Source organism: Falco cherrug, chromosome 7 (assembly GCF_023634085.1).
Source record: "Falco cherrug isolate bFalChe1 chromosome 7, bFalChe1.pri, whole genome shotgun sequence".
Lineage (NCBI taxonomy): Eukaryota > Metazoa > Chordata > Aves > Falconiformes > Falconidae > Falco > Falco cherrug.
This window is the reverse complement of record NC_073703.1, coordinates 2,491,854-2,519,139: the sequence shown is the minus strand read 5'-3', so window position 1 is coordinate 2,519,139 and position 27,286 is coordinate 2,491,854. Positions and strand designations below refer to the sequence as shown.

Here is a 27,286-nt window from a genome sequence, read left to right as displayed (position 1 = left end):
ATTTCTGCCCCTGGCCGAAGCAGATGTGCCAGGCGTGACCCCGGGTTTGGGCACCAGCTTCCCTCAAGCTCCTTCCCCTTGGCAGCATCCCTGCTGAGACCACCAGTGCTGGTGCCAGGTGTTCCCACAGGCAGCCTGCCCTGGGACATCACTCCATCCCCATCAGGGAGAGCCACAGCACCCAGCAGCAGCATGCGGGGCACGGGGCAGGGGACAGGCTCATTTTTAGGGGCAAAACCTGTGTTTTGTGTTGCCTCCGACCCCAGGTTCAGGGGCTTGGGCTTTCTGCCCAGCCTGAAATGGAAACAGTCATCTCGCACATCAACAAATACAAGATTATATCAAAAAGAAAAAACACTCATAAAACTTGTCCTCTTGACATCTGAGTGTGAAGCTTTAGTAAACTGTTTTTAGACATCCTGGCTCTCCTCCGGTTCCCAGTGAGGTCACCCACAGGCTGAGCTCCCCTTCCCCAAAAACCCTCTTGCTGGGGGTCTGTAATGAGGAGGGATGGGGAGTAAGGGGGAATCTGATGCGTAGGGTCCCCGTGAGCAGTGTTCGCCCCGAGCTTCCAGCAATGGGGTGCCAAAAAATGCAACCCCCCAAGTCTCGGGTGGACCCCCAGCAGTGGTGATGGGGGGGAGGTGAGCGGAACCCTGCCTGTCCATGGCTGCCCCACGTAGGGTACCTGCCCATGGGGGGGGGAACCGTGTCTGCCCCAGCATACCCAGCCAGGACCCCTCCTGCCTTATCCGGGGTGGTCAGCTCTAGGGAGCCGCCTCGGCTGTTCCTCTCCTCCACTTTTGGAAATCCGACAGATTTATTCAACCTTTCTTTTTTGTGAATGCGCCACATGTTTTGAGGTCATAGCTCCAAGCAGCTGGAAAAGTTTCCAGCTGATGGGAAAGAACAGGAAAAAGGCTGAAAAGGAGGCAGAATGCAAACTGGTATCGTGGGAATCAGGGAGGAATATTCTGGTCTCACTCTTATATTTAGCAACAGAGGGCTGCGGGCAAATATATAATAAGCGCATTCCTCCAAGATCACAGGACAGGGTTAAGCTCACCCGGAGGAACTAACGTCAGGTTGAAGGCTGGACAGTAACAGGACTTTGGAGGCAGTAGGCTAATGCTGTCTGTGTGCCTAAATAAAGCTCAAAGCACAGACTGTTCGCAACAGGCGTTGGCTCAGCCCAGCCTCGGCTCCCAGGGGTTGCTCCCGTGGCCCTTTCCAGGTGCCTGGAGAAGCTGGGCTCTGGCTTATCTCCTTTTTGGGAAGCCAGACTCCCCAGGCATCAGCATCACCCCCAGCCTTCAGCCAGGAAAGTCCTAGAAACTCCTTGGCTCATATCTGTACACTTCCCAGCTCTTGCCTGGCCGTCCCAGGCCATTTCCACGTTCCCAAGTCACCCCAGCAGCTACAAGGCAGGTCTGCCTGCCGCGCAGCCCGGTTTGCAGCCAGTCCCTTCACCACCCGTATACTCCAAACCTCCTAGAGACACAGAGCGAGTCCATCAGAGACCCATCATTCCCAAGCCAGCCCTTCCCTGAACAATCTCCATCATGCCCGGTGCTTGGCTGCACGTTGCCGTGCTGCATGTGGATGGGGTGCCACGCTGAGTTTTCCTAGGCTAAATGTAACAGAAAAACTGAGGTCAAGAGAAAAATGTTATGATTTTTCTCCCTGAGCTGCTGCGGCCATAGACATGCAAGTAGACATGCCTACATGATGGTCATTTTACTTGTGAAGTTTGCAAATGGACCCAAGACTTTTCGTTAAGGTGCCAGAACGAGAGAACCCATTTTGCTCCACTCCAAAGCCAAGGGCTGCTTTGCAAAGGAGAGCCCAGAGTTGGGGCAGCTTGGGATTCTGCAAAGCGGGCTTAAAACCAGAGAAGCGGGACTGCTACAGCTCCTCCTGAGCCCGGGATGGGCAGGATGCAGGTTTGCCACCCAGTTTGTCACTCGTTTGCTGTCACTCATTCTCAGAACTGACCAACTAGGGCCTCCGAGCATCTTCCTGCCAGCCAGCAGCGGGTGGGGTGAAAGATGTTTATGTCCCGTGCCCTGGATCCAAGAGGGTAAAAAATTCCCATTTTCCATCCTTCCTCCCCGGGGTGTGTCACCCGTGCGAGTCATGCATTGCTCCGTGCAATACCTCTGGGAGCTGCCCTGCGCCCAACGGCTGCTCTTGGCTGCCTGACAGCCGGACAGACACAGTAGCAGACAGAAAACGTCCCGGGGAAGGGAGGGCACTGCCAAAAATTAATGGGAGTGGAGAAAGTCATGGGGCAAACAGCACTGTTTGGAGGTAGCCGGTCCCATCATGTGCCTCCAAGCCAAGGGGACAGAAAAGTAACGTTCACCCATCACCATGACTCACTGACTCTTCAAGGAGTAGTCATGGGCTGTGAGTCAGCTCGAGGCGGCCCCCATGAATCCCTGCTGCTGCTTTTGCCCAAATCTTGGCTTTCACGTGGTTGTTTTTTCTTCCTTCTGTGGGCAGGCAGGGTGAGATGGGGAAGGGAGAGGGGGTTTGGGGTCAGAGCCCCCAGCTGTTTGCAGTGCCATCCCCAGGCATGTTAATGGATGCTCCCACCTGTTATCATGCTGTAAGCCCCCCCGGTGCTCCCCAGCACACAGGCAGAAAGCAAGGGGGTTCAGGAGGAATTTCCTATTCCCTTTCCCAGCCTCTGGCCAGGGTTCAGCTGGGCTTCAAGGTTTTCTGCATCCCATCCCACAGAAATTTCTGGGCCCACCAGGGTCATTTCCTCTGGGAGTTGGGGAGAAGAGAGCGAAGTCTTGGCCCGAGGTAGATGAGGCTGAGAAAAGCCTCCTGTCCACCCCGCAGCCCTGGGAGGGGATGTGCGAACCCGCTTCCACACCCCCACAGCCCCACGCGGCCAGCTATACATTTCCCCACTCTAGAAATAGAGCAGGCATTTATTTTCTCTATAAACATCACCCCGCTGTTTGTTTCTCATAGATGGAAAAGCCAGGGGGATAACAGGAGTGGGGAGGGGGAGGCAGGGTAGGGAGGGGAACCTCCAAAAGGATGGGGAGAGAGGGGAGAGGAAGAGAAGAGAAGAGAAGAGAAGAAGAGAAGAGAAGAGAAGAGAAGAGAAGAGAAGAGAAGAGAAGAGAAGAGAAGAGAAGAGAAGAGAAGAGAAGAGAAGAGAAGAGAAGAGAAGAGAAGAGAAGAGAAGAGAAGAGAAGAGAAGAGAAGAGAAGAGAAGAGAAGAGAAGAGAAGAGAAGAGAAGAGGCAGAAATTTCAGTTCTAGAAAAGGGAGAAAAAAGAAAATAGTTATTTTCTTCGCAGTTAGAACTCCAAGGCAAACAATTTAGCATGTCAGCCCCAGAGGAGCAGAAAATACTCCCCTTCCACACTGCAAACACCCTTCCCTGCCCTTGGAGACACTTTTCTCTGCCCCTCACAGCACCCAGCATCACCCAAAGTGCACGCCGGCCACAGCCCTTGCAGCCCCGCAGGATGCTGTGCGTGCTGTGGGTGCTGTGGGTGCTGCGGATGCTTTGGGTGCTGCGGGTGCTGTGGGTGCTGCAGGTGCTGCCCTGCCAGCACGGCTATGGCCAGACCGCCCCAAGCTGCACATTTGAAAAGCTCCTTTCCCTAACCTTGAGGGCAGCACTGGATGCTGACATTGAAGCCAGCAGGTAGCTCCTGGCAGAGCTTCAGCATCTCCCTCTGTGCGCCGCTCGTGCCCACCCATCCCCGCCTCACCCCGGCTTTGGCCGCCAGCTCCCTGATCTTGGCACTTCAAAAGCCGTTTGGAATGAGCAAGGCTGGGAAACGGCTGAGCCTGGGCGGCTGGAAACAGGCCCCTCTCCAGCGGTGGCCGCACTGTTTGTTGACAGCAGGCGAGGATCTCTCCGGTAACACCGAGCCGTTCCAGGGATGCCTGTGAGCATCCCCCGGCCACGCTCACCCCCGCCGGCTCCCGGGAAGGCTCCTTCCCCCCACCGGCACTGGAGATGGGCTCAGGAATGGGCACCAGCTCTGCCGGGTGTGCAGGGATGGGATTCAGGGATCTGCAGGTGGGATGTGCGCCCTGAGTGCCCCACTCCCCAGTAACCCAGCCTCCAGCTCTGGCTTCCCCCGGGGTCCCCCTGCTCCTCCAGTGCTGGCTGGGATTGTCCCTCATGTGCCACCACACGCCCTCCCACAGCTCTGCAAGCCCTTCCCTTGCCGGGTGGGAAGCAGGGGGGCATGGAGCAGGGGTAAGGAAAGCTGTGGAAGCGGGAGCCTGGATGTGCAGGGTGGAGCTGGAAAACCTGCCAGCCAGTGAGAGAGGGGGAGACGGCTTGGGAGAAAGAAAAAGAAAGAGAAGGGGAAAAAAATAGAACAAAACCCGACTTGGGATGGTTTGGAAACCACGTCCTCTGGGGCTGATACAATATTTCCAGGCCAACTTCTCCTGGCAGCAGGAGTCTGAGCAAGCTTGAGTCATGCTGCAGGGGACAGCACAAAAGCCCCATTGAGCTTCCCCAAATCCTCCCACATTCTCCCCCCGCTTTGCTTCCCAGGGCAAAAACTCTAACCGCAGCTTCCAGCTCAGGCTTATTCCTTAAGTCCCTCCAGAGCCATTTAGGCACACGTCATTAAAAGCTCTCCATTCTGACTCCCGCTCCCGCCAGGCTGTGGGGGTGCTCACCCCCGGGGATGCGGGATGCAGCCGCCGTGCGGCCGGGCCGTGGCCAGTGCCAGCTATTCGCTCCTTGCCCTCCCCTCCGTGGCTCTGCAGCTGGTCCAGCAGGAGAGCGCAGGAAATACCATCAGTTTTAGGGCTGCTTGAATCATCGTAAAACCACGCTGGATAAACGAGGGTTGGAGCTCCAGAACCCCAGCCAAGCCTCCTGGACCCTGCTTTATGGCCTCCAGCTATAGCAGCTCCTTCTTGAGGATGGGGGTGGCAGGCAGGAGCAGGCACACGCGTGGGGCAGGGGGTCAAGGGCTGGCAGGACACGGGGTGCTACGGCAAGCCCCTCTCCCAGGCAGCACAGCATCAACAGGGAAGACGTTTTCCCCTGACACCCAAAGTCCATGGGCTGCAAAAAGGCATTTTTTTCCCCAAAGCTGTCAGGCAGGAGCCAGGGGAAGGCGAGCAGGAGAGCAGCTGGCAGGGGAACGGGGAGAGGAACTGAATTAATAAACACAGGCGGAGGGTTTCAAAGCGGCGCAGCGCAGCCAGAGGTAGGGGGCGGACAATCTGCTTTGGGAAGCCGGGGCCAGCGGGATGGGATGGGGGCAAAGCAGAGCACCCCAGCCCAGGGGCTCTCCTCCCACACCCAAAACAAGGGTGATGGCCACTTCTGGCAAGCGCTTTGTGGTGGGCAGCTCCAAGGAGGGTGATGGGCCGTGGCTTTGCTGGCGGTTTCCCGGGTGTTGCTTTCCAGCAATCTCTGCTGGCCGGCACTCCTGGAAAGCACCGGCCCTGGCCCTGGGGGGCCCCGCTGCGAGGGAGGGCCAGGTGGAGGGTGGGAGGCGAGAACTGGAGCTCTCATTCCTATTGCCGGGGTTTGAAAAGCACGCACAGCCCTGGCTCGGGATGTGGGAGCTGCAATTACCGTCTGGAGCTGTGGAGGATAAAACCTGGAAGTGGGGATAAAGAAAAAAAGCCATCCTCTGTGCCGGGAGCTATCACACCAGGGATGGATCTGTGCCGATGACACCCCACCCCATAAGTCTTGAGGCTAAATCCCAGGAGCAGGAGAGCAGGGAGAGGTTTGTGCCAGGGCAGGGGCTGCTTGCTGGGCTGGCTCTGCCCCATCCCACATGCCCGAGCCCACCCTGGAGGCAGCCCCGCTGCCTGTGGAGGAAGGTCCTGCCAGCACAAGAGGGACCATGGGGTGTCCCCAGGGTCCCCACTGGGCTTGGATGCCGTCACCGCAGCCCAAGACCAGCTCAGGTGTGACCTGTCTGCACTGCACTGGGATTGCCTCGCTGACAGAGACCCAGGGGGTGCTCAGCCCTCCTGCTGCACCCAGGCACCTGCTCAGGTCTCGGCATCCCCGAAGGCAGCAGCCCCCCAGGCGTGTGTCCCGCCCCCCCAGGCATTCCCTCCTCCCGGCAAAGCCCCAGCCAGACCCGAGGGCTGCTCCGCTGTGGCTGTGTTTGCCTTAGCCTGCCTCACAGGCTGGTCATTTCCTTCCCCAGCCATAAATAAAACCACGCCGTAAAACGGAGGGAATGTGTAACATAATGAAGCCTTTCTCAGAAAGCCCATCTGCTCCCTTCCTCCCCCAGCCCCTCTGCCCCACGTGGGGACAGGGTCACAGCCCAGCCCTGCCACCACCCGGGATGCAGCCAGGGCACAGGGGGCTGTGGGTCCTGCTGGGCATCGCAGAGCCAGGCTGGGGATTAGAGACACCAAACCCCGGGGCCACCCACGACGCAGGCAGGATGGCTGGTCCTGCCCACCCTCCTGTACTGGGAGTGGTGACAGGAGCTCATGCACAAGCTGCAAGGGGGCCAGGAGGGCTTCAAGCTGCCAAGCAGCATCCCCCAGCCTGGGCGGCTGCCTCTAAGCCCCTCTGGTGTTTGCATCCCCCCTGTTGTTTGCATCCCTCCAGCCCCTCCACTGTTTGCGCAGCGGGTGGGTGCAGTACAGCATGGCTGGCATTGAGCTTGCTCACTACCTTATAAAGTCATTAAAATACAAAAACAACCCTAAACAACTCAGAGGGCCTCAAAACAAGCTCCTGATGCTGTGGAGGAGGAATGCACCAGGCTGGTCATGGGGCATCCTGGCAGCACCCCCGTGCCAGGGGGGGCTCAGCAGCACCGGGCATGCCATGGACACAGGGGCTGCTTGTTGGCACCGGCCGGCGGGCAGGAAGGGGGGCGGCCGGCGGGCTGGGCTGCACCAGCGGCCGCACAAGCCTGGGGCTGTTCGGGCAACAAGGAGCCTTCACTTCCCGGCTGTTTTTCCACCACCAGAAAACCGGTGTGGCCAGGGCGGGAAGCGGCTGCAAAGACAGAGAGGCTTTCAGTGGGCCCCGTGTGTCTGCACGGGGCTCTCCTGGCACCCACTCTGGTAATTAAAGAGCAACTTTAATGAATTCCAGTCCTCTCCCTGCAAACACACATGGGCCATCAGCCCTGGCCCCCACCTGCCCCCCACCACAGCCTGAATGAAGCGTTGTTGAGCAGCCAGCCCCTCCCCGGCGCCGTGCTCCTCTCCCCAGCAGGGTTTGCCCTGATCCTTCCTCCCCAGCCTCAGCATCCTCCTCCAGGCAGAGTGACAGGAGCCCCTGCAGCTCCTCAGGGACTTGTTTGTGTCCCACATGCACCAACGCACCCCCCCATGCACACCCCAAAATGCATCCAGCTGTCCTGCAGCAGGACTGGGGATGCCCCAAGCTGGGGTCGGAGCTTGAGGGCAGGGAAGGCATCTATCCACCAGCTCGCATTTCCCTCTGCACACCGAGGAGACATCTCCCTGCTCCAAAAAACTCGCACATCCAGCACCAGTCCGCTCTGCAAACCCTTGTGCTGAGCTTTGCAAGCACTTTCCCTTGCCTGGGCTGGGAGTTGGCTCCTCCATCATCCTGCGTGCTGGGGAGGAGGTGGGAGAAGCTTGTGCGCCAAGATGTTAAAGCATGGAGGAAAGCTCAAAACAGCCCTGCTGAGTCCTGGAGCACTGCGGGAGCCCCCAGCCCGGAGTCTCCTGGGCAGACCGGGACCCCTGCCCCTCCGTGGTTCTGCCCAGTGCTGGGCTCTGCTCCCTGGGCTGCTGGAGATGGCTCGCATCAGGCCTGGGGTGCCAAAAAACCCCCTGAATGCCAAAAACATCATTGGGAGAGGCCAAACCCACCGTGTGTTGAGCTGGAGGGGCGAGGGGAGGGGGCCCTGGCACCCCGGCCGCAGCACGTGGCTGGTGGCTGGGGAGGGTGCTGGGGCAGCATCCGCTTGCACAGCGCCCTGGCTTCTTCACCGGCCCCAGGAGGAGCCAAGCACGCCCGGAGCCTCGCTCCCAGCCCCTTGCTCAGAGCTTTTGGCTCATCTCCTTGTTTTTTTCAATGCAAAAAAAAAAAAAAAAAAAAAAAAAAAAAAGGAACAAACCCCAAACCCAAATGACAGTGCAGCCTATAATCTGCTGGCTGCTGGCCGGCTCCTTGGAAACTGTGACGGAGGCCCCTCTCGCCTCATCAACGCCTTTCCATCGGTCTGGCAAGGCAGGGGCAGCAATTCCCTGCAGGACACGGTGAGCTGGGAACGCCGATTATTTTTAGCCAGGATGAGCAGGATGGCCGGGGTGCCCACCCCAACCCACAGCCAGAATGTGGAGACCTGCTGCTCCCCATGACAGGGGAGGAAGGGCCAGCTCAGACATCTCCATCCAGGGATGAGGCTGGGCTTGGGGAATGACATGCCTATGACGTGATCACAGCACCCTTAAGTCACCTGGGAAAGGTGCTTTGGAGTCACAGAAGTGCATCCCCATGGGGCGATCCCGGGATGCTCGGCTGCATCAGATGGGGCTGGGTGCCGGCGGGGTCCCTGCTCTCTCTGTGCGTGCCCAAATCGGAGCTGCCATCCAAGCAATTGATGGGGATGGTGCACCCTGTGCCATGGAGGCTCCTTAAAGGCAAAATGCATTAAAAAAAAAAAAAAAAAACAAAACCAGCCAGCTGTATTTCCTGCTTCTTTTGCAATGTGGAAGGCAAGGAAGAGGGGAGAAGGAGGTGAAAAGTTGCAAGTCCCTTGTGAAAGAGAAATACCACAGGTTGAGCAGTGTTTGTATCCTGGCCAGGCTGCTGAGCAGAGGAAGAGAGCGGCCCTGAAATAAAGCAGAAATTTGGGAAGACAAACAGCAGTAACTCACACTGCTCTGCTGCTGAAGAAAAATCCCTGCACCTCCAGAGTCAGGCAAGGGTCCCTCCTCCCTCCCCCAGCAAACAGCACCACTCCCCTGGGCATCCGCGCTTTCAGTAATTTTTATTAGTGTTTTACGAGCAAAGGAGAAGAAAAGCATCTCTGGCAGCTTCAAGAGAAAGGAGGTGGGACAAAATGTGCTGGCTGCAGGAGCTGCTGCCCCTTGTCACACTGGAAAACAGGATGGCTGGGCTGGACCGGCTTCTCCAGCCCCAAAACATGATCCCCAGCACCCATGGTGAGATGCTGCCCAGCCCCTGGGATGACAGAGGTGGTGGGTCCAGCCTCAGCAAGGCTTTCCCTCCCTGTGAGGGAAGATGCTTTGTGCCCATCTGAAGAGCATGTTTTTTGGATTAGGGGAAGCCACAAAACTGAAATGTAGCAAAATCCTAGTGGGAGCTGGAGCACAGAGCATGCACGCATAGGGGAACCTCAGTGGGAGCCAGCACATAATGTACATGCAATGTCTGCAGGGGCCACAATGTGTTGCATGCATGTGTGCAGCCTTGCTGGGGCCCGAGCACAGCTGTCTGCATCTGCGCAAAATTCTCTTTTGCAATACGCCACGTCACTCCTACTCACCAAACACCGGGACAAGGCAGGGCCGAGAGCCCCAGGCAGCACCCACCGCCCTTGGCCATCTTGGCGTGCCAGGGCTGGCCGGTTTTGCAAGGACCACTGGAAGGAGGGAGCAGGTCAGGAGAGGACAGAGCCCTTCACAGCCCTGCAAAGAACAGCAAAGCTCCTCTGAGTCACTGGCTGGGCCGAAGAGGACAAGGAAGCCACAGTGCCCCGTGCCAGCGGCAGGCACGAAGGCCATTAAGCGAGCAGGCTTGAGTGAGGCGCGCTGGCAGCCCTGCCCAGGGCTGGGCAAAGGGCTTGGTGTTCCAGCAAGGGCCAGATATTTTCATGCTGCCATTTCTACCCTGCCCAGGGCGGGTGGCGTGACGGTCCTTGCAACACCCACATTATTCTCGCAGACCCCAGGAGAAAGACGAGACACTTCCTCTGCTGCCAGTGGTAGGAAATGATTTTTCATGGTGTCCTGGGCAAGGAGGTCTCTCCATTCCTGAAGGGCTCAGAATAACACCCCCTACACAGGGCACCGCACAGCTCAGCTCAGAAGAAAATGCAAGGAGCCAAAGCAGAGCGCTCCAGCTCTGCCCCTGCCAGGCACACCCTCACCATCACCTCTAACGATGGGCTCGTTTCACACCCTCCGTGACTGTGGCTGCTTCTTGTTGGGTTGGGTCTTCACTTGCTGCCTCACCCCATGCCTGCTGGAGCAGGGTGGGCCTGCCCAACGTCCTGCCTGTTCCCACCCCCCTTAGCCCCACAGAAATTCAGGCAACAGGAAAACACAACTGGGGATGCAGCTGTAAAGAGCACATGTAGGTGTTCACACCCAGACCTGACTGCAGGAGGCTGGTTCCACCCCAGCGCTGCATCTCCATCCCTTCCTCCTCCAGAGGAGAGCATGGGCTGGGCAGGGATCCGCAGAGAAGTCAGACACTCGCCCCCACTGCCCCATGGCACCTTAGCAAATGGCATGTGGGACCCCAAACCCAGGTGTGGGTCTACGGCTGGGTGGATTTGACGACAAGAGCAAAAGCGAAGTACAGCAGAACAGCTCCACACATAGAAACTCAAGCACGGCAGGCTTTACAGCCCGTGACTACATAGAGACTGAAAATGCGCACGCTCACACCCCCCACCCCCCTCCCAACATATCCTCCCCAAACATTTCCACCTTACAGGCCCTGAGTGTTTGTGCCTCACCCTGCAAGCGCAGAGTTAACCTTGCCATGGGTCGCTTTGGGGCCAACCAGGATGGGTGGCTGTGCATTGCAGACACATACATTTAACATACGTGCAATGCACACACACACGTCGAGCCAGCTGAGAAGCACAGGCACTCTAAAATTAAGCCTTGCCACTCCCTGTGCTTTTAATTCTGCCTTCTCCCGCATATGCCCTGTGACACAGTCTTTCATTTCGTGACCGCGTGCCATTGCGCTGAGTCCCTCCAAGGCTGGTGTATACTGGGCGTTGAACATGTTCCAGCTTCATCTTCAGGCGCCCCCTTTGAGCCGAGGTTTCCGTACGGTCTCACAGCCACATATGGATCGCAGGCACACGTGTTTATTCCTCCGGCACTGACAGAGCAGCCACCTTCAAGGGTGGATGTCAGCAATGTTTGGATGATACAGAGAGCTGTTAGAAAGCAGTGTAAAATAGGGAGAGGAGCAGAGCGTGGTGTTGGCTGACTCGGCGGTATCCCCAGGGCTCCCACGCAGCATCTCTCCCTTTGGCAGCGATTGGCACTAGCCAGGGAATCCAGCCAAGGCACAGCACAGCCACTGCTGGAAGGGTTCATGTTTTTCCAAAGGGAGATGGCTGTGGTGGAAGTGGGAAAGACTCCTTAGGGTAGCAGCTCGCCTCCCCGTGCTTGGGAACTCAGCCTGATGGCAGGTGCTACAGCATCTGTCCCAACCATGTAACAAGAAGGTTCCTCTAAAATGCTGTGTGGGCAACGAGAAACACAGCCTCCACCTCAGCACCTAGCCCCTAGAAACCTCTTCCTCCAGGAAAATCGGGAAACCAACTCCCCTGAGGGTCTTTCCAGGCTGCTGGGCTCCAGTACCCTGTCACTGGGGGAACGGGGAGGGATTGATGGATGGGCTTGGGAGGCTCCAGATCACGGTACCCACACGGACAGGGCTTGCAGGAGGTGTCCATCCCTACCTGACCTTCTCGCTTTTCTCCCCAGCCTCTTTCTTCGGGGATGGCTTCGTGGAGATGCCGCTAGTGGACGCCTCGCGCACAGTGCGGCTTCGCCTGCAGCTGTACACCAGCCAGGGCAGCGGGCTGCTCTTCCTGGCCGCCGGCCAGCCCGACCACCTCCTGCTCCAGCTGCAAGCCGGCAGCCTGCAGGTCAGCACCCGACACCCCGCTCCCCCGGCCAGGCTGGGGTCCACGGGGCACGGCTCCATCCAGCGCAAGGAGGGAGGGGCAGCCCACAGAGCCAGACACAAGCGTGGACAGCCAAGCTGCCAGGACCCCTGCCAGGGGGTGTTAAGAGTTCAAGAAGGGGGTGGACACAGTCCTGGGAGAATCAGTTAAATACAGAGAAACAGGGTCCAACGGGGGAAGCTCCTCACCCACTGCCGGGGGTGATGCTGGGGAGCATCGTGGAGGCACCCGGACAATGGCCCCCCACGTACATCACATGGCCAGGCATGGTGCACAGCCCCCTCGGGGTGCACGGGGTTAGTGAAGAGAAGGGATGAGACGAGGATCCAGAGAAAGAAGAGGTCTCCCCTGTCCCACCACACTAAGCCCAGGGCATGGGAAGGGATCAGGACAGAAGAATAAAATTCCCTTTCGTGGTTACGGCGTTGGCATCCGCCATGAAGGGAAAGTGCCAGGAGCAGCGGAGGCACACATCCCGCCTCTGTCCTGCAGCCTGGCCTGGGCCACCAACCACATCTGAACTAAAGCAGGAGAGCAAGCAAGGAGCTGGCCAGAGGTCTCCCTAATGCAGACCATATGTCTCAGGGCCCATCAGCCAACCCTCTACTTAGGCAGGCTCCGAGCTGCTGTGCGTGGGGAACCAAGCCTGCTATTTCCCCTGCCAGCTCCCAGGGCAAGGGCTGGAAGCAGCCCGGGTTGCAGGGATGGAGGGCAGCAGGGGAAGGATGGAGCAAGGAAAGAGGAGCCAGCATCTGGCAGAATCCCTCTGTGCAGGGAGAGGAAAAGCCCAGCTGTGGGACTGGGAGATGGAAGACTTCAGGGAAGCAGCCCCCAGACTGGAATATGCTGAGAATGAGTGAAAAAGGAGAGAAATTCAGAGACCAGGACAGAGAGGGCATGCACAGGGGCGTGAGGGAGGAGCAGGGCACACATCAGTGGACTGAGGGACCAAAACACCTGCAAGCCCCCACGCTACGGGTCCATGCTTCACAGGGTATTTCTGGTAGGTGCAGAGGTGTCTCCTGTGCGGCAGATAACACCCCACTTGGGCTGAGCACTTTGTGTCCTTTCCTGCAGGCCAGGCTGCAGCTGGGGTCCGAGGAGGTGACCCTGCAGTCCCCGGCAGAGCTGCAGCTCAATAACCTGGTGGTGCATGATGTGGAGCTGCTGGTGGAAGATGGCAGGATGATGCTGACCATTGACAGCCTCTTCAACAGCTCTGTGGACATCCCGGGGCCAGTAAGGGAGCTGGACATCCAGTATGGCCTCTATGCCGGCGGGACCGGCAGCCTTGACCTACCATACCTCGCTGAGACCAGCTCACCCTTCAGAGGTTGCCTCCACTTAGTGACATTCAATGGCCTGGATGTCCTCTCCCCTCTGTCCTCTGATGGCAGCTCCAAGATCTTCCACCAGGTCCAGGAAGGCTGCAGCACGCAGTTCTCTGCAGATCCCGAGGACCCCTTTGGGTTCCTGGGACCACATTCCTACATCGCATTTCCCACTTGGGACGCAAGGAAGGAAGCGACCATTGAGTTTGTGATAATGACGAGCATCACCCAGGCACCCCTCATCTACCATGCAGGGCTGGAAAATGACTTCTTCTACCTGGAGATCTTCAACGGGCGCCTGAGAGGATTTGTTGAGAAGGGGAACGGTATCATCGTCCTGCACAACAATGTCTTCATCAGTGATGAGCAGCAGCATTACGTCAAAGTCTACACAGACATCCACAAGTTTGAGATCCTAATAGACTACTATGCTTCATCCACGTCCAACCGAGGCATCAACAACTACCTAGACCTTCAGGGAAATCTCTTCATTGGAGGTATGAATGAAAAAGCTTTGCAAAGGCTGAGGGAGCATCATCTTGCTTTCATCTCAGTGTGGACCATGACCAACAACTCATTTGTTGGCTGCTTGGAGGACCTGCGGATAAACCTGCAGAGGCGGAGTCTGCAAGATGCCGTGATCACAAAGGACATCACATCTGGCTGTGGAAAGCAGGAGCACTACTGGGACTACGATGAGGTGTATGAGCAGGATGAGGCACCCACCTCCACACCTCCAGATGTCTGGTCGGGAGCACCAGGCCTGGTGGCAGAACCGTGTCAGCCAGACAACAGCTTCCCACCTGCCTTCGCCAACATCAGCAGGCTGTTGCACGTCAGCCCCCTCATTGTCTCCGAAGGGGGTATGGCCTATCTGGAGTGGAAACACGCCCAGCCAACAGTAGACTTGAGCCTTGCAAACATCCGACAGTCCCAAATCCTCTTTAGCATCACCAACGACCCCAGGCATGGCCAGCTGGAGCTGGACATTCCTGGGTCCAGGAGCAGAAGGAAGTTCACCCTGTTGGACATCGTGAATCGGAAAGTCAAATACATCCACGACGGCTCCGAGGGGCCCATGGACCAGCTGATGCTAGAGGTGACAGTGACTGCCCAGCAAGGAGTCCCAGAGTGCCTGCGGCAGGGGCAGATGTACCTGCTGCCCATCATGATCAACCCCATCAATGATGCCCCCCAGGTGATCTTTCCCCATGGGAACCACATGACAATCCTGAAGCACACACGGAAACACCTGACCACGGACATCCTGCAGGTCCTAGATGATGACACGTCCTGTGATGACCTTGAATTCCAGCTGCACGGTGGCCAGCAGATGGAGGAGGGTTATGTGGAGTATGACTTTCACCCTGGAGTGCCCATCGAAGAGTTCTCCTGCAGGGACCTGGAAGCAGGCAACATAGCCTACGTGCACCAGAGCGGGACAAACTTACAGCTGACCTTGCAGGTGAGTGATGGCACAGCCCCAAGCCCCATTGCCACCCTGAGGATCCTCGCCATCGACCCTGACATCCACCTGCGCAACAACACCGGCCTCTCCATCTCCCAAGGAGGTGCTGCACGCATTACCACAGCCAACCTGTCAGTAGAGACAAACGCAGTGCAACAACGGGTTGCCATCCTGTACATCCTCACAGAGCCCCTACGGTATGGTGAGGTCCAGAAGCAAGGGAGCATGGGAGGGGAATGGAAAAAAGTGGAGTCCTTCCACCAGCAAGATCTGGAGCAAGGGCGCATTCAGTATTTCAGCACAGACCCGGAGCACCGCCTGGAAGACAGTGTGGAGAAGCTGAGATTCGAAGTCCAGGTAGGGCGGAAAGTCTTGCGAAACAACACCTTCCTTGTAACGATTAAAAGAGCCACCATTAAGATGAGGACCATGGTCCCCCTCCAGATGAAGAACAAGCGGCACAGAAATATCACCAGTAAGGAGCTGGAGGCGATGCTGGAAGATCCCAACTCCGCCCCAGTCCCCTTCCACTACATGATAATCCAGGCTCCCAAAAAGGGAAACCTGGAACTGCTGGGCAACAGGCTGACCGAAGGCTTTGGATTTACCCAAGACGACCTGCAAAGGAACCACCTGAGCTACAGCGTGACCATCAGGAACTCTCAGCAAGCCGAGGACACCTTCCAGTTTCGCATCCGTGCTGGTGAGCAGCACTCTCCTGTCTATACGTACACAATCAGCATTGGTGGGGACCCCGACGCACCAGCCCTGACCAACGTCCTCCTGACTGTGCCAGAAGGGGGGCAAGCTGTCATCTCCAAGGACCACTTGTTCGTACAGAGCATGAACAGCATGGACTACCTCTACGAAGTCATTGAGGGGCCAGCACATGGGAGGCTGGCCTGGGCTGCATCCCATGGCTCGGCCTCCAGAGAGGAGATCACGGAGTTCACCAACGATGACATCCTCCACCGCCGGCTGCTGTACCAGCACGATGACTCTGAGACGCTGGAGGATGACATCCCCTTCGTAGCGATCAGGCAGGGCGAGGGCAGCGCTGAGCCCGATGCGGAGGAGGTGAGAGGTGTTTTCAGGGTCTCTATCCAACCCGTCAATGACCACAGCCCGGTCCAGGTAGTGAACAAGGTCTTCAACGTGGTGCGCAATGGGCAGCACCTGCTGACAACAGATGACATTGCCTTCACCGACAAGGACTCTGGCTTCTCCGACACGCAGCTGGTGCTGGCAAGGAAGGACATTTTGTTTGGCAGCATCGTGTCCGCCGATGACAGAAGCCACCAGGTCTATCGGTTCACACAAGATGACTTGAGGAAGAAGAAGATCCTCTTTGTCCATTCGGGGGCCGACCGGGGCTGGATCCAGCTACAGGTCTCAGATGGCCTCCACCAAACCACGGCCCTCCTGGAAGTACAGGCATCAGACCCCTACATCAAAATAGTCAACAACACTGGTCTAGTCATCCACCAAGGCAGCCGAGGGAGCATCGACTCCTCTGTCCTCAGCCTGGAGACCAATATGGACATCAGATCAGATGAAGAGATACGGTTCCTGATAATGACCCCCCCAAGGTGGGGGACGGTGCTGAGAGGGGAGCAGCCGATCGTGACCTTCTCCCAGAGGGACCTGCTAGCAGGAGAGATCTCCTACCACCACAACGGGAGCAGGAACACCCGAGATGAGCTCCAGTTCACTGTAGAAGCAAACGAGGTGGCGGTGGAGGACACGCTGGCCATCACCGTGTTCTTGGACACCCATCCCAGCCCCTTGCGCATAGTCAACCACAAGGAGATCCACGTCTTTCAGGGGGAAGCAGCTGGGATCAAGGAGGAGTACTTACTGGTAAGTATCCCCTTCTCTAGTCATTCCCCAAGCCTGCATCACTTCCCTGGCCACCAAACTAGGATAACCACCAGCGGGATTCCATTTTACTCCCACCTGCCCAGAGCAAAGGATTCATGCCCCTGTCAGGCTTTGCCCAGGGGTAGATGTGGGGTTCAGGCATGGCCTCGGCAAGAAGGTGACTCTTGCAGCTCATCCCATAGCAAAGTCTCGGGGGATTGCACAGCGGTGGGCCGTGGGGCAGGCCCAACCTCACAGGCAGCAGCTCCCCACTCATGCGTTGTCTCCCCCACACTGCCAGGTGACCCACGAAGAGATCCCTCCCCAAGACATAGTCTACCTGGTGAGCAGCCCCCCAGCCTCCGGCTTCCTGGCAACACTTCAGCACGAGCAAGACTCAAACGAGCAGCCCAGCCTGGACCCCATCCAGTCCTTCACCCAGGAGGACATCAACAACGGCAGAGTCCTCTACCTCCACTCCAAGCCCAAGGAGGAGCATGACCAGTTTGTCGTGGACATCACAGCTGGTGGTGCAGACCCCCTGGAGGGGGTGGTGGTGAGCCTGGTCATACTCCCCATCACCATCCCCCTGGATGTCCACAACATCACAGTGCCGGGAGGCGGCTATGCTACCCTCTCCACAGGCATCCTCAACATCCCAAACACCTACTACACGGCTCTTGGTGTAGAGTTCAGGGTGCTCAAGCCTCCGCGGTTCGGTACCCTCCGGAACAACCAGCGGCCCGAGGACGGTGGGCTGCACAGCTTCACCTGGAGCGAGGTACAGCGGCCAGGGGTGCCCGCTTGCCCACCACACAGCTTTCCCTGGGGGGGGTGGGAAGAGGTCCAGTGTGGGCTCCAGCCCCCAGCGGCACTGGGAGGGGCTGGGGAGGGCTGCAGGGCTCCTGTACGCATCAGAAACGTTTGCCCTCAGGACGGAGGGGTTTGGAGGGGTGGGTTTGCCCTGCAGCCAAGGCACGCATCAACCCCCGAGGTGTGTTTTTAAATGTCACTGGGGATACAGGGTGGGGACGCAGGCAGAGCACCCATGCTGGGCTCCAGGTCTGCTTCCCATGGGGATCCCGCTCCCCGTCTTTGTGGTGGAAGCACCCCACGGGGATGCCTCGGGTGGCCAGCCTGCTCCCCCCTCCCAGGCTGGCTGCACAGGTTCCCCCTCCAGCGGGGCAGTGGCCTGTGCCCCCCAGGCAGGTCACCAGCCCCTGCCCCGCAGGTGCAGAGGCAGCAGATCCAGTACAGGCAGGACGGACCCCGGGCCCGGGCCGACAGCTTCACCGTCCTGGCCAACGCCTCCGCGCCGGACCGGCAGAGCCAGCCCAGGACCCTCTTCGTCACCATCCTGCCCCGCAGCGCCGAGGGGCCCCGGCTGCGGGTCAACGCCGGGCTGCAGGTAAGGGTGCGAGGCCACGGCGACGGGCACCCAGCGGGCCCCGGGTGCTCAGCGCTAAGGTACCCGGAGGGGGCGGCCAGACCAACGCGGGGACCCCACGGGACCCCCCCCAAGCCGCCGCGAACCGGGGCAGAGCAGAGCCGGAGCGCAGCCCAGAGGCAGGCGATGGGCTCGGGGGAGGGAGGTGCTTTCCCGGCGGGGCGAGGCTTTGCAGGAGGCGGAGACGGGGCTGTCCCGTCCCCCGTCCCCCCCTCCCCCCTCCCTTCCCTCCGCCCCATCCCTCCGCAGTGCCGATGCTGACACCGTCCGCAAGGTGGGAGCATCGCCCCGCACAGCCCGCATCCCCCTCCCCTCCCCGGGGCGCCCTTCCCCACGTCCGGAGCAATCCCCGGGGAGCACGACAGCAGCTTACCCACGTTCCATCAGCACAGACTGGAAATACTTAATTTATTTAGGCAGCTCTCTTAATTTATTTAGTCACACCTCTCCTTATGCCCACCTCAGTAAAAAGTCAGGAGCAAAGAGGGCTCACCTGGTGCTGAAATCCCACCTTCTGCCCCAGGCACCTCCCTGCTCCCTTCAGGATCACTAATGCTGCAGCAACGAAATTATTAGAAAACATGCAGGACCGTCAGCCCAGCAGGACCATTCCCCCCCACCCCCCAGGCTATCCTCATCCCAGGATTTCCCAGGCTGGCAGCAGGGAAAAGCAGCTCCCTCCATCAGGATCATCACACCAGGAGTACCACAGCGGCTTTGGGAAGGTGTCTGGGAGACTGGGCTCTGGAGGAGATGCCCAAAGGAAGGGTAGGGGCTGCCTGGCCCAGAGGCAGGCAGAGGTTTGGGGGTGCCCCCACCCGCAGCCAGCCCTGGTGCTGAGTCTGCCTCTGTTACACCCCCAGCCCAGCAAGCTCAGCCCCCTCCCAGCAAATCCCTTTTCTAGTGCACTAAGTGATGTCTCCAGGATCTGCCCCAGCTGTGCCAAAACGCTGCCCTCCCGGCAAGGAAAAGTTAACCCCTCAGCTGCTGGGCCCGTGTCAGTCCCTCGGCCCGGCCTGCCAAAGCCAGCGTGGAGCATCCTTGAGGATGCGCTGGTCCTCAGGGAGCAGAGAGGGGCTTTTGTGCCGCTGGAGTGGGGAGCAGGGGAGGCAGGCAGGGCAGGCAGCTCTGCCCCCAGAGCCATGCACTCCTGCGTGCGGCGCGGAGCTGGCCCTGTGCAAGGGGAGGAGGAGGCTCCCTCCCTGCCTTATTTTTAGCCAGCCCATTAGCCCAGTGATTGCAAGGCACTTAGGGGAGCATGGCTTTCCATCCCAGCCACCATGCTAAAAAAAGGGTGAAAAGAAAGAAGTTCCCAAAATAAACTCTGAGGCAGCAGTCCACCCGCCTTTCCATCGGGGGGACCCCCCGGCCCGGGGAGGGGTGAGGGCAGCACCCGGCTGCCCGCAGGAGGGTCTCTGGGGCTGGGCAAGGCTCCCTGCTCCAGGCAGGAGCAATGCTAAAGCAACCCGGGGCTCAGGAGGGGCCCGGCCCTGCTGTGTTTGTGCTCTGGAGAGGGATGACTTCAGCGTTTAAAGGTCAGGCCGGGTCCAGGAGACAGATTGCACAAAGCCTTCCTCTGCTGCCTGCGCCTGCCAGCGCCGGGGTGCGGGGTCCACGCAGGGCCAGGGAGGCAGCAGCCAGGGCTCAGACCCCCAAGTAGAGCCCCCAGCAAAGGACCAGGCAGATTTGCCTCAAGCGGCTTTTTGGGTTGGCTGGCTGCCACCGAGAGACGCTTCCACTGCTGCAGGGAAACACGGCCACGCTGCCGGCGCTGCTCCGCTGCCTCCTCGCTCGCTCTCCTGCAGAGCAGAGGCGACATAGAGGCTGAGCAAACATAATAAACCCAGTAAGCGAGAGCAGGAACCAGGCGGGAGGCTTTAATAATTCAGAGAGGACGGAGAGCGTGGCGAAGCGGGTCAGCCCTGGTGGCATGGGCTCTCGGTGACGAGCTCCATGCTGGAGCACCTTCTTGAGCCACCGCATGTGCCTGTCCCCAGCCAGCAGCGATGCCCTGGGGCTGCTGGTCCCTGCTGCCTGCAAACACCTCTCTGGGCTTTGGCCACAAGTTTTCCCTGGCACCAGGTGTGACTGCAATTCCAATAGGCACTGAAGTGACCTGGCTGTGGGTGCTGGGGAGAGGGGAGCAGCCTGAAACCCTCAGTGCACGCAGGCTTCGGCCCCTGCACAGGCTGCGTGTCCGGCAGCACTTCCCTCATCCCATCTCTACAAAGCTGTGTTTTCAGCCTGCCTCCTGCTAACCCGCAGGGACTGCCCAAGGGATTTAATTTCACTGTCGGCACCCACACCCACTCAAGAAATGTTTTGGGTTAGGCCAGCTGAAAACAGCAGAAAAGAGCTCATCTAACCCAGCACAGCCAGTTGAGCAGCTCCTCCAGCACCTGGGTGTTGTCTTGTGGGTTTGCAGGATGCAGGCCAGGCTCATGATGTGGTGGGATGCAGTGCATCCTGCCCCTCCACCCTGCACGAGCTGCAGGAAGGCTCGATCCGTGCTCCCTGCCACTTTGGGGCATCCTGAGGGAGAATGGCACCTCTGGAGTGTGCAGGCAGAACCTGTCTGGCAGCTCAGGATTCATCCCCATGGTGTGCGGAGACTGAGATACGGAACAGCATTAGGAGCGGGGAAAATTGTTGCCTCCAGCCGGAAAGGGGAGATGCCAGGGCTTTGGGGTGGCAGCGCACTGCTGGCTGGGTGGACGAGACCCTGGGAAGCTTCACAGTGACCCTGAGCTCACCACATGCTTGTCATTCCTGGAGGGTTTGCCGGGGGCGGCTGGCTGCAGCCTTGCGAGGGGGTGGTGGGATGGCTGCTTTGCTGGGAGCATGAGCTAGGAGAAACACCCAGCTGGAGAGAGACGGGGCTGCCGTCATCACATACACAGCAGCAGCTCAGGGAGCAAGTTCAGAGCTCGGGGACCCCACTAAAAGCCCTTCCCCTGCAGAGCAACGGAGAGAGAGATCTGTCAAAGGCACAGCCTCTGCCCCAGCCCCACAGGCTGTGCCAGCACTGTGCCTCCTTCCCTTTCCTGTCCTTGAGGAAACTGAGGCACGGAAGGGCAAGCCCTCACCCTCGCCTGCATGCTCGTGCCGTGCAGATGCACAGACCCAGCAGCAGCACACGTGCTGGCAAACACGGCAGCGGTGCAGGGTGACGCAGGGCTGGGAAGAGGCCAGATGACGGAGGCATCACCCAGCATGTGGACAAGGCACCCTTATTGGACTGGGATGTGCTCAGGCACCCAGCAGAGCTCTCTGAGTGGGGACAGGATCCAGAACAGGCTAGGGGAAAGGGGAGAGGTGCTGGGAGCATCCCAGGGGGATTATAGCCTCTTCTTATCCCCCAGTTGCAGGAAGGTGCCACGGCTGCCATCAGCCCCCACATCCTGAGTGCTGAGGACGAGGACTCCCCAGCAGAGGAGGTGACCTACTCCATCCAGCCCCCAGCCAACGGGAAGGTTGTGCTGAGGTCAGCCCCTGGAGCTGAGGTCCGACGGTTCACCCAGGCTCAGATAAACAACGGCCTCATCCTCTTTGTGCACCAAGGTAGGGCAGGGCTGAGGTGCCCCAGTCCCCTTGCATCACCCCCAACCCGAGGGAGGGGACACTGCTGGAGGGCAGCCCTGTGCCACCAAAGTGAATGCTAACTCCATCACACAGCACCCTGGTCTAAAACCACACCAAGTTAATGGGGGGCTGCAGCCCCCTCTGCCCCCTGTAAATGTCCAGCTTTGTGCTTTCTGCAGGACCCTTGGATGGAGGCTTTGCCTTCGACCTGTGGGATGGTGAGAACCTGTCTCCTGGGCACTTCTTCCTCGTCAGGGCCCAGAGAGAGCCCCTCATTAGCCTGGCCAAGAAGCAGAGCCTCACTGTCTGCCCAGGTGGGTACAGGCACGTTCCCCCATCCTCCCAGTCTGATGGCAAATGGGGCCCTTGGACCCTTCTATTACCCGCTGCCTGAGCGTTGCCAAGAGATGCCCATGGCAGAGGCCGTAGGCAGGTGGCAAGGCAATGGGTTGAAGTCCGTAATTAACATGCTTTCCAGGTGCCCTGCAGCCCATCACCAGCCAGAACCTGCAGGCAGTGAGCAACAGCCCCACCAGCTCCACCGCTCTGTACTACAGCATCGAGCAAGCCCCGCGCCTGGGCAGGCTGAGCACCTCCCAGGGGGAGGAAGTCAGGAACTTCACCCAAGCCCAGGTGAGCTTTTGCCTCCCCCAGCATCCCAAGACACAGCCCTCCATCGCGGCTCGCTGTAGCCCGGGGGTCCCAGCCCGACCCTGGGCAGAGGCACCCGATCCCAGGCAGGAGGCAGAGCCAGGCCGCAGCCACACCATGGCTTTCCCAGCTCTGCCAACAGATGCTAAGAGGGATTAGGAGCTGCTGCCCCAGCGCCGGCTTTACCATGGCCACCAACCTTGGATTTAGTGCTGGGCAAGGCTCAGGGAGTTATAATCCCCTCTTCTTAGGCTACCTCCCTGCTGCAGACCCAGCCACCCTGGCTGCTGCCTACAGCAAGAGCCAAGTGTGATGCTTTCACCCCTGCTCTGAGCAAAGCCTTGCTACCACCCTTCTCGCACAGGGCCAAGCTTTTGCAGAGCACAGCGAAGGACTTATTTCTAACCATCACTCAGAAGCGTGCAAGCTCCCCGATGCTGTGCTCATCCTTGGAGGAAGCCTGGCCCAGGTCTTGGAGGGTGCTGAATAAGCTCAGCCCTTCCTCTGAGCCTCAGTTTCCCCAGCTGCTGGACAGAAACATCCTGACAGGGAGGCACAGGGAGCTCCTGAGAGTGGCAACTATGTCCTGGGTGGTGATGATCCCCATTTCTTACCTAATTAGGGCTTGGCTGCTCCTTCCCAGAGACAAGATAAGAGCCCAGGGTGCACACATTGGCTCTAACACAGCATCACCAGGGTCCCCCCCAAGCACTACGGTGCCCATCACACCAGAGATGAAAGAGATGCACCCATTTCCCACACGGTAACACCCACTCTGGGTATTTTGCCATTTAGCAGAGCTCACTGAGGGTTTTTTTGTTATTTTTAGGTTGACAGTAGGATGATTTTCTACCAGCACGAGATGCCAGAGAAACCCTTCTGGCTGGCCCAAGATGCCATCCGTTTCCGCGTGGTCGCTCCCACAACCATCTCCGATTCCTTCATCCTCCTCGTGCTGATCTCCTTTGAGGAGAGGTGTCCCCAGCGTTCAACTCTGCTATGGAGAAATGCAGGTAAAGAAGAAAAGGAGAAGCAAGGGACAAACGAGCCCTCCTGAAGTCTGCAGACTTCAGGAGGGCTTGTTTGTCTGAAGGAGACACCCTTGTGCAGTTCCCCATGGCTAGCCAAGCACGAGCTTTGATATGATGTCAAGCAACATCTAAAACCGCATCTGTCCTTTTACGGGCTCTCTGCACAATTCCTTCCCCCATCATCTTCCGGACTAATAAGTCCGAGCTGATTCTCATCCCTCTCCATATCTTTGAAACCCTCCTTTTTCTGCTTTAACTTGCTGTTGTCCGGGTCTGCTCTGCTCTCCAGCAGATCCTGCCTCCTGCCAGGGGTGAGAAACCTTTGGGTTTTCCCTTTTCTCCCCAGGCCTCCAGCTCTCACGGGCTCAACGGGCTGAGATCGGCACCTCGATATTGGATGCCTCCAACCTCCTGAGCCAAATCCTGGTCCCCGAGCGGGCTGCGTATGATGTTGTCTTCCTGGTGACGGGGCTGCCAGCTCATGGGCAGCTCTTGGTGGCTGGTGTGCCCCTGGAGCGATCCCGGCCATTCTTCCTGCAGTCAGACCTGGCTGCAGGGCGCCTGGCATATGCCCATGGTGGAGACAGCATCTCTGAAGACCATTTCAGATTTAAGGCTTGGCTCCAGCCCCGGGCGCAGCAGTCCATCCGTCCTCCACAAGAAGGGGTGGTCATCTCCGAAGCTTTCAATATAACGGTGACCGGCAGCAGCAGCAAGCCACCGCAGGTGCTGAAGCAGCAAGAAGTGCTGCGGGTCTCACCAGGCTCCGTGGTGACCTTATCCCGGGACTACCTGGATGTGGCAGACCCATCAGGGTCCCCAGAGAAGATGGTGTACAGCGTCCTCCAGAGACCTCTTGCTGGCCACCTGGCCAACACACACAACCCACAGGAGCCCATCAACCACTTCACCCAAGCAGATGTCCAAGCAGGCCATGTGGTGTTTGTTGCCACCAGGAGCCATACCTCAGGGTCTTTAGCCTTGAGCCTCTCCGATGGCCACCATCCACCCACCCTGACCTCACTGGAGATCGAGGTGCTGCCGGCAGAGAGCACCACTGCCAGCCCAGTGCTGCTGGAGGTGCCCCAAGACCTGAACAGGGCTGCCATGTCCCACCGTCACCTCCTGGGAGCTGCACAGCTGGGGGCCAGCAATGCCCTGTACAGGATCACCAAGGACCCAAGGTTTGGCCAAGTGCAGGTCAACCAGAAGCCATCACGGGGCTTCTCACAGAAGCAGCTGGACCGTGGAGAGGTGACGTTCACCTTCACTGACCTCACCTCTCCTGAGGATGACTTCCAGTTCCTCGCCATGTCGCGGGCAGCAAACAGGACCGGGGTGGTGAATGTGATGGTCCGCGCCTTGGTGAAGGCTCAGCCGGGCAGCCTGTGGCCTAGGGGTACCACAGCCCTCCTGGACACCAGCATCCTTGATGCCAGCGAGCTGGCCAACCACACCAAGAGCATCCCAGTCTTCAAGATCCGCAGGGCACCCCGTGCCAGCCGCCTCGTGAGGGTCTCCAGGGACCCAGGACAACCCACCACCCCGATCGAGACCTTCACCCAGAGTGAGCTGGAGCAAGGGCTGGTTGGGCTGGAGGTGCTGGGTGCTGGGGAGACTGACCAGCCCCTGCAGAGTGACAGCTTTGCCTTTGAGCTGGCAGCCGCCAGCGTGCCACCAGCGCTAGCGTCCCTGGAGTACAGCACTGAGCCCTACAACACCTCGAAAGCCTACGGTGTCACCCTGCTCACAGCCCCCCTGGCACCCTCATCCCCAGTGCCCCAGCCTCAGGGCACGGCACGGAGCAGCCTCAATGCCAGCGAGCTGGGCATGCCACCCACCGCCTGGCAGGGCCCCGGTGCTACCACCAGCCCCAGCCCTGTGGAGGGGGGCACCTTCCTCAGCTTCATTGAGGCCAACATGTTCAGCATCATCATCCCCATCTGCCTCATCTTCCTCCTGCTGGCCCTCATCCTGCCCCTGCTCTTCTACCTGCACAAGCGCAACAAGACAGGGAAGCACCATGTCCAGGGCACCCCCTCCTCCAAGGCCAAGAACGGGGCTGTGCCAGACCAGGAGACCTTCCGGAGGATGGACCCCAACCAAGGCATCCCCCTAACAACTGTCAATGCCCCGGAGGGCAAGGGCACGGGTCCACCACCCCAGGGCACAGGTCCTGGAGCACCACCAGACCCTGAGCTCCTCCAGTACTGCCGGACTTCCAACCCTCCCTTGAAAAACAACCAGTACTGGGTGTGAAGGGCTCAGGCACGGGGGCAATGAGACCACCTGGGGGTCCACACCCTCCCGGAGCGCTGTCGGCCGCCTCCTCCCAGCTGTCCTCCTTCTCCCTGGGAGCTGGCATCCTGCAGATGTAGGAGGGCCCTGGGGATATGGGGGCTGCCCGTCCGGCCCACCCGGGAGCCCCAAATTTCCAGGTAGCTTTGGGCAGGGGAGGGGGACACTGCATAAGCAAGTGGGAGTAGGCAAAATGCCCGAGCATCCCTGGGGAACGCTGACTTTGGGTGCTCATTTGGGCCACCCGACGGTGGCCGCAGTGCTGGAGGGGACCTGACAGCACCGGTCCCCACCGAGCCACCCAGGAGGGTCCAGTGGTGGCTCCTCCATGGGCAGCACCGATCGCTGCGGAGGTGTTTGCCGCAGCTCTTGGCGCCAGAGGGAGGATGAGGAGCAGCTTGCGCTGAGTCAGGCTGGGGATGAAGCTGCCCAAATCCCCCAGGGCTAGGCGGGCTGAGACACTGGAGCAGAGGCTCGGAAAAAACTCTGTGGCCAATGCCAGGGGAATTTAAAAATCCCCACCCACTTGGAAAAAAAACCCCGTCTTGCTCTTTCTCTGCGTGCTTGCCGTGTGCTTCATAAAGCAGATTGCACTGAGCCCCGGGGAGGGGGTTGCACAACAGGTAGGATGCCCTGGGCAGGGAGGGGGGCAGGAGCTCACCTGGGTGGCGTGAAACCAGAGAGGAGAGTGGAGAACCCGAGCCAGCGCGTTTTTCCACTGTATACTCCAGTACAGCAGAAGTAAACAGAATAAAGTGCCTTTTCCGAGGTGCATCACTGTTTTCGTAAGCCGTCCCCCTTGCCAGGCCTGTTTAAAGCCCAGCAAGCTGCAGAGTGACATTTGGAGGTAACGGACCAAACTCCAGGCTCTTGCTCAAATTTTCCCCAGCCTGGAGTCCTAAAAACTTTAATAGAAACTGTCTGAGGAAGAGCAGAGGAAAAACTGAGCACTGAGCTCAGGATGGGACCCAACAATAATACCCTGCACTGCTACAGCTGGGAAGCTCATCACAGGGCACATCCCGCTCTTGCAACACCGATGGGAAGCTGAAGCAAGCCCCCAGGGACCACGGGGGATGTTTTACATTCGCACCCCTCTCACCCAGGGTAAAATCCATCCTGTGATCCCTCCCCACACCAGCACCCCGTGCTGTCCCACTCCAAGGCTGCGGCAGAACCGGGATGGTTGCCTGCACCATGCCAGCAGTTTTCCTGGCTGCATTTACAGTGCCAGACGTTTGCCGAGTGGTAAATCACACCTGCCCCGCTCCAGCTGGCGGGTGCTAGCACATCTCACCAGCACCCACAGCCACCAGGGTGTGGGCAGGCAGCCCCGTACCCCCCAGTACAGGCAAGACAGGGCACGGCAGAGGCAGGCATGGCACCTCCGAGCCCTCTCACCCCCAGGCAGCTGGTGCCAATGGGTGCCAAGCCCACGCACTGCTGCAACCTCCCTGCCTCCAAAACCTTCCTCCTGCCCCATCCAGAGGAGGGGAAAAATTAAAAAATAAAAAAATTTATCTTTCCTTCTGCTCAGAGGCAAGTGACATCCTCTCCCCTCTGTAAAAGGGGGACAGCAGGACTGGGCTACCCACGCCACAACTCAGTGCTTGCCATGGAAGCGCTGCTCCCAAAAGGTTGGGACAACCTCTCCGCACAGAGCGGAGGGAATGTCGTCACCTCCCTCCCTCAGATCACAGCTCTGTGCCTGCACCGCCACATTTATTATCTTTGCTAGTCACATACCCCCAC

General features: G+C 58.9%; 1 protein-coding gene across 1 annotated transcript in view; it reads left to right on the top strand.

Moving 5' to 3' along the window:
- Positions 1–26,570, top strand: part of CSPG4 (chondroitin sulfate proteoglycan 4) — a 28,732-nt gene extending 2,162 nt beyond the window's left edge. Inside the window, exons 2-10 of the mRNA XM_027802884.2 lie at positions 11,664–11,827; positions 12,944–16,525; positions 16,827–17,306; positions 17,757–17,933; positions 21,335–21,533; positions 21,734–21,868; positions 22,033–22,187; positions 23,035–23,218; positions 23,583–26,570. Coding sequence (XP_027658685.2) covers positions 11,664–11,827; positions 12,944–16,525; positions 16,827–17,306; positions 17,757–17,933; positions 21,335–21,533; positions 21,734–21,868; positions 22,033–22,187; positions 23,035–23,218; positions 23,583–25,495 — 6,989 coding nt within the window. The 3' untranslated portion in view covers positions 25,496–26,570. The remainder of the gene's footprint in view (positions 1–11,663; positions 11,828–12,943; positions 16,526–16,826; positions 17,307–17,756; positions 17,934–21,334; positions 21,534–21,733; positions 21,869–22,032; positions 22,188–23,034; positions 23,219–23,582) is intronic.
- Positions 26,571–27,286: the final 716 nt, after the last annotated feature.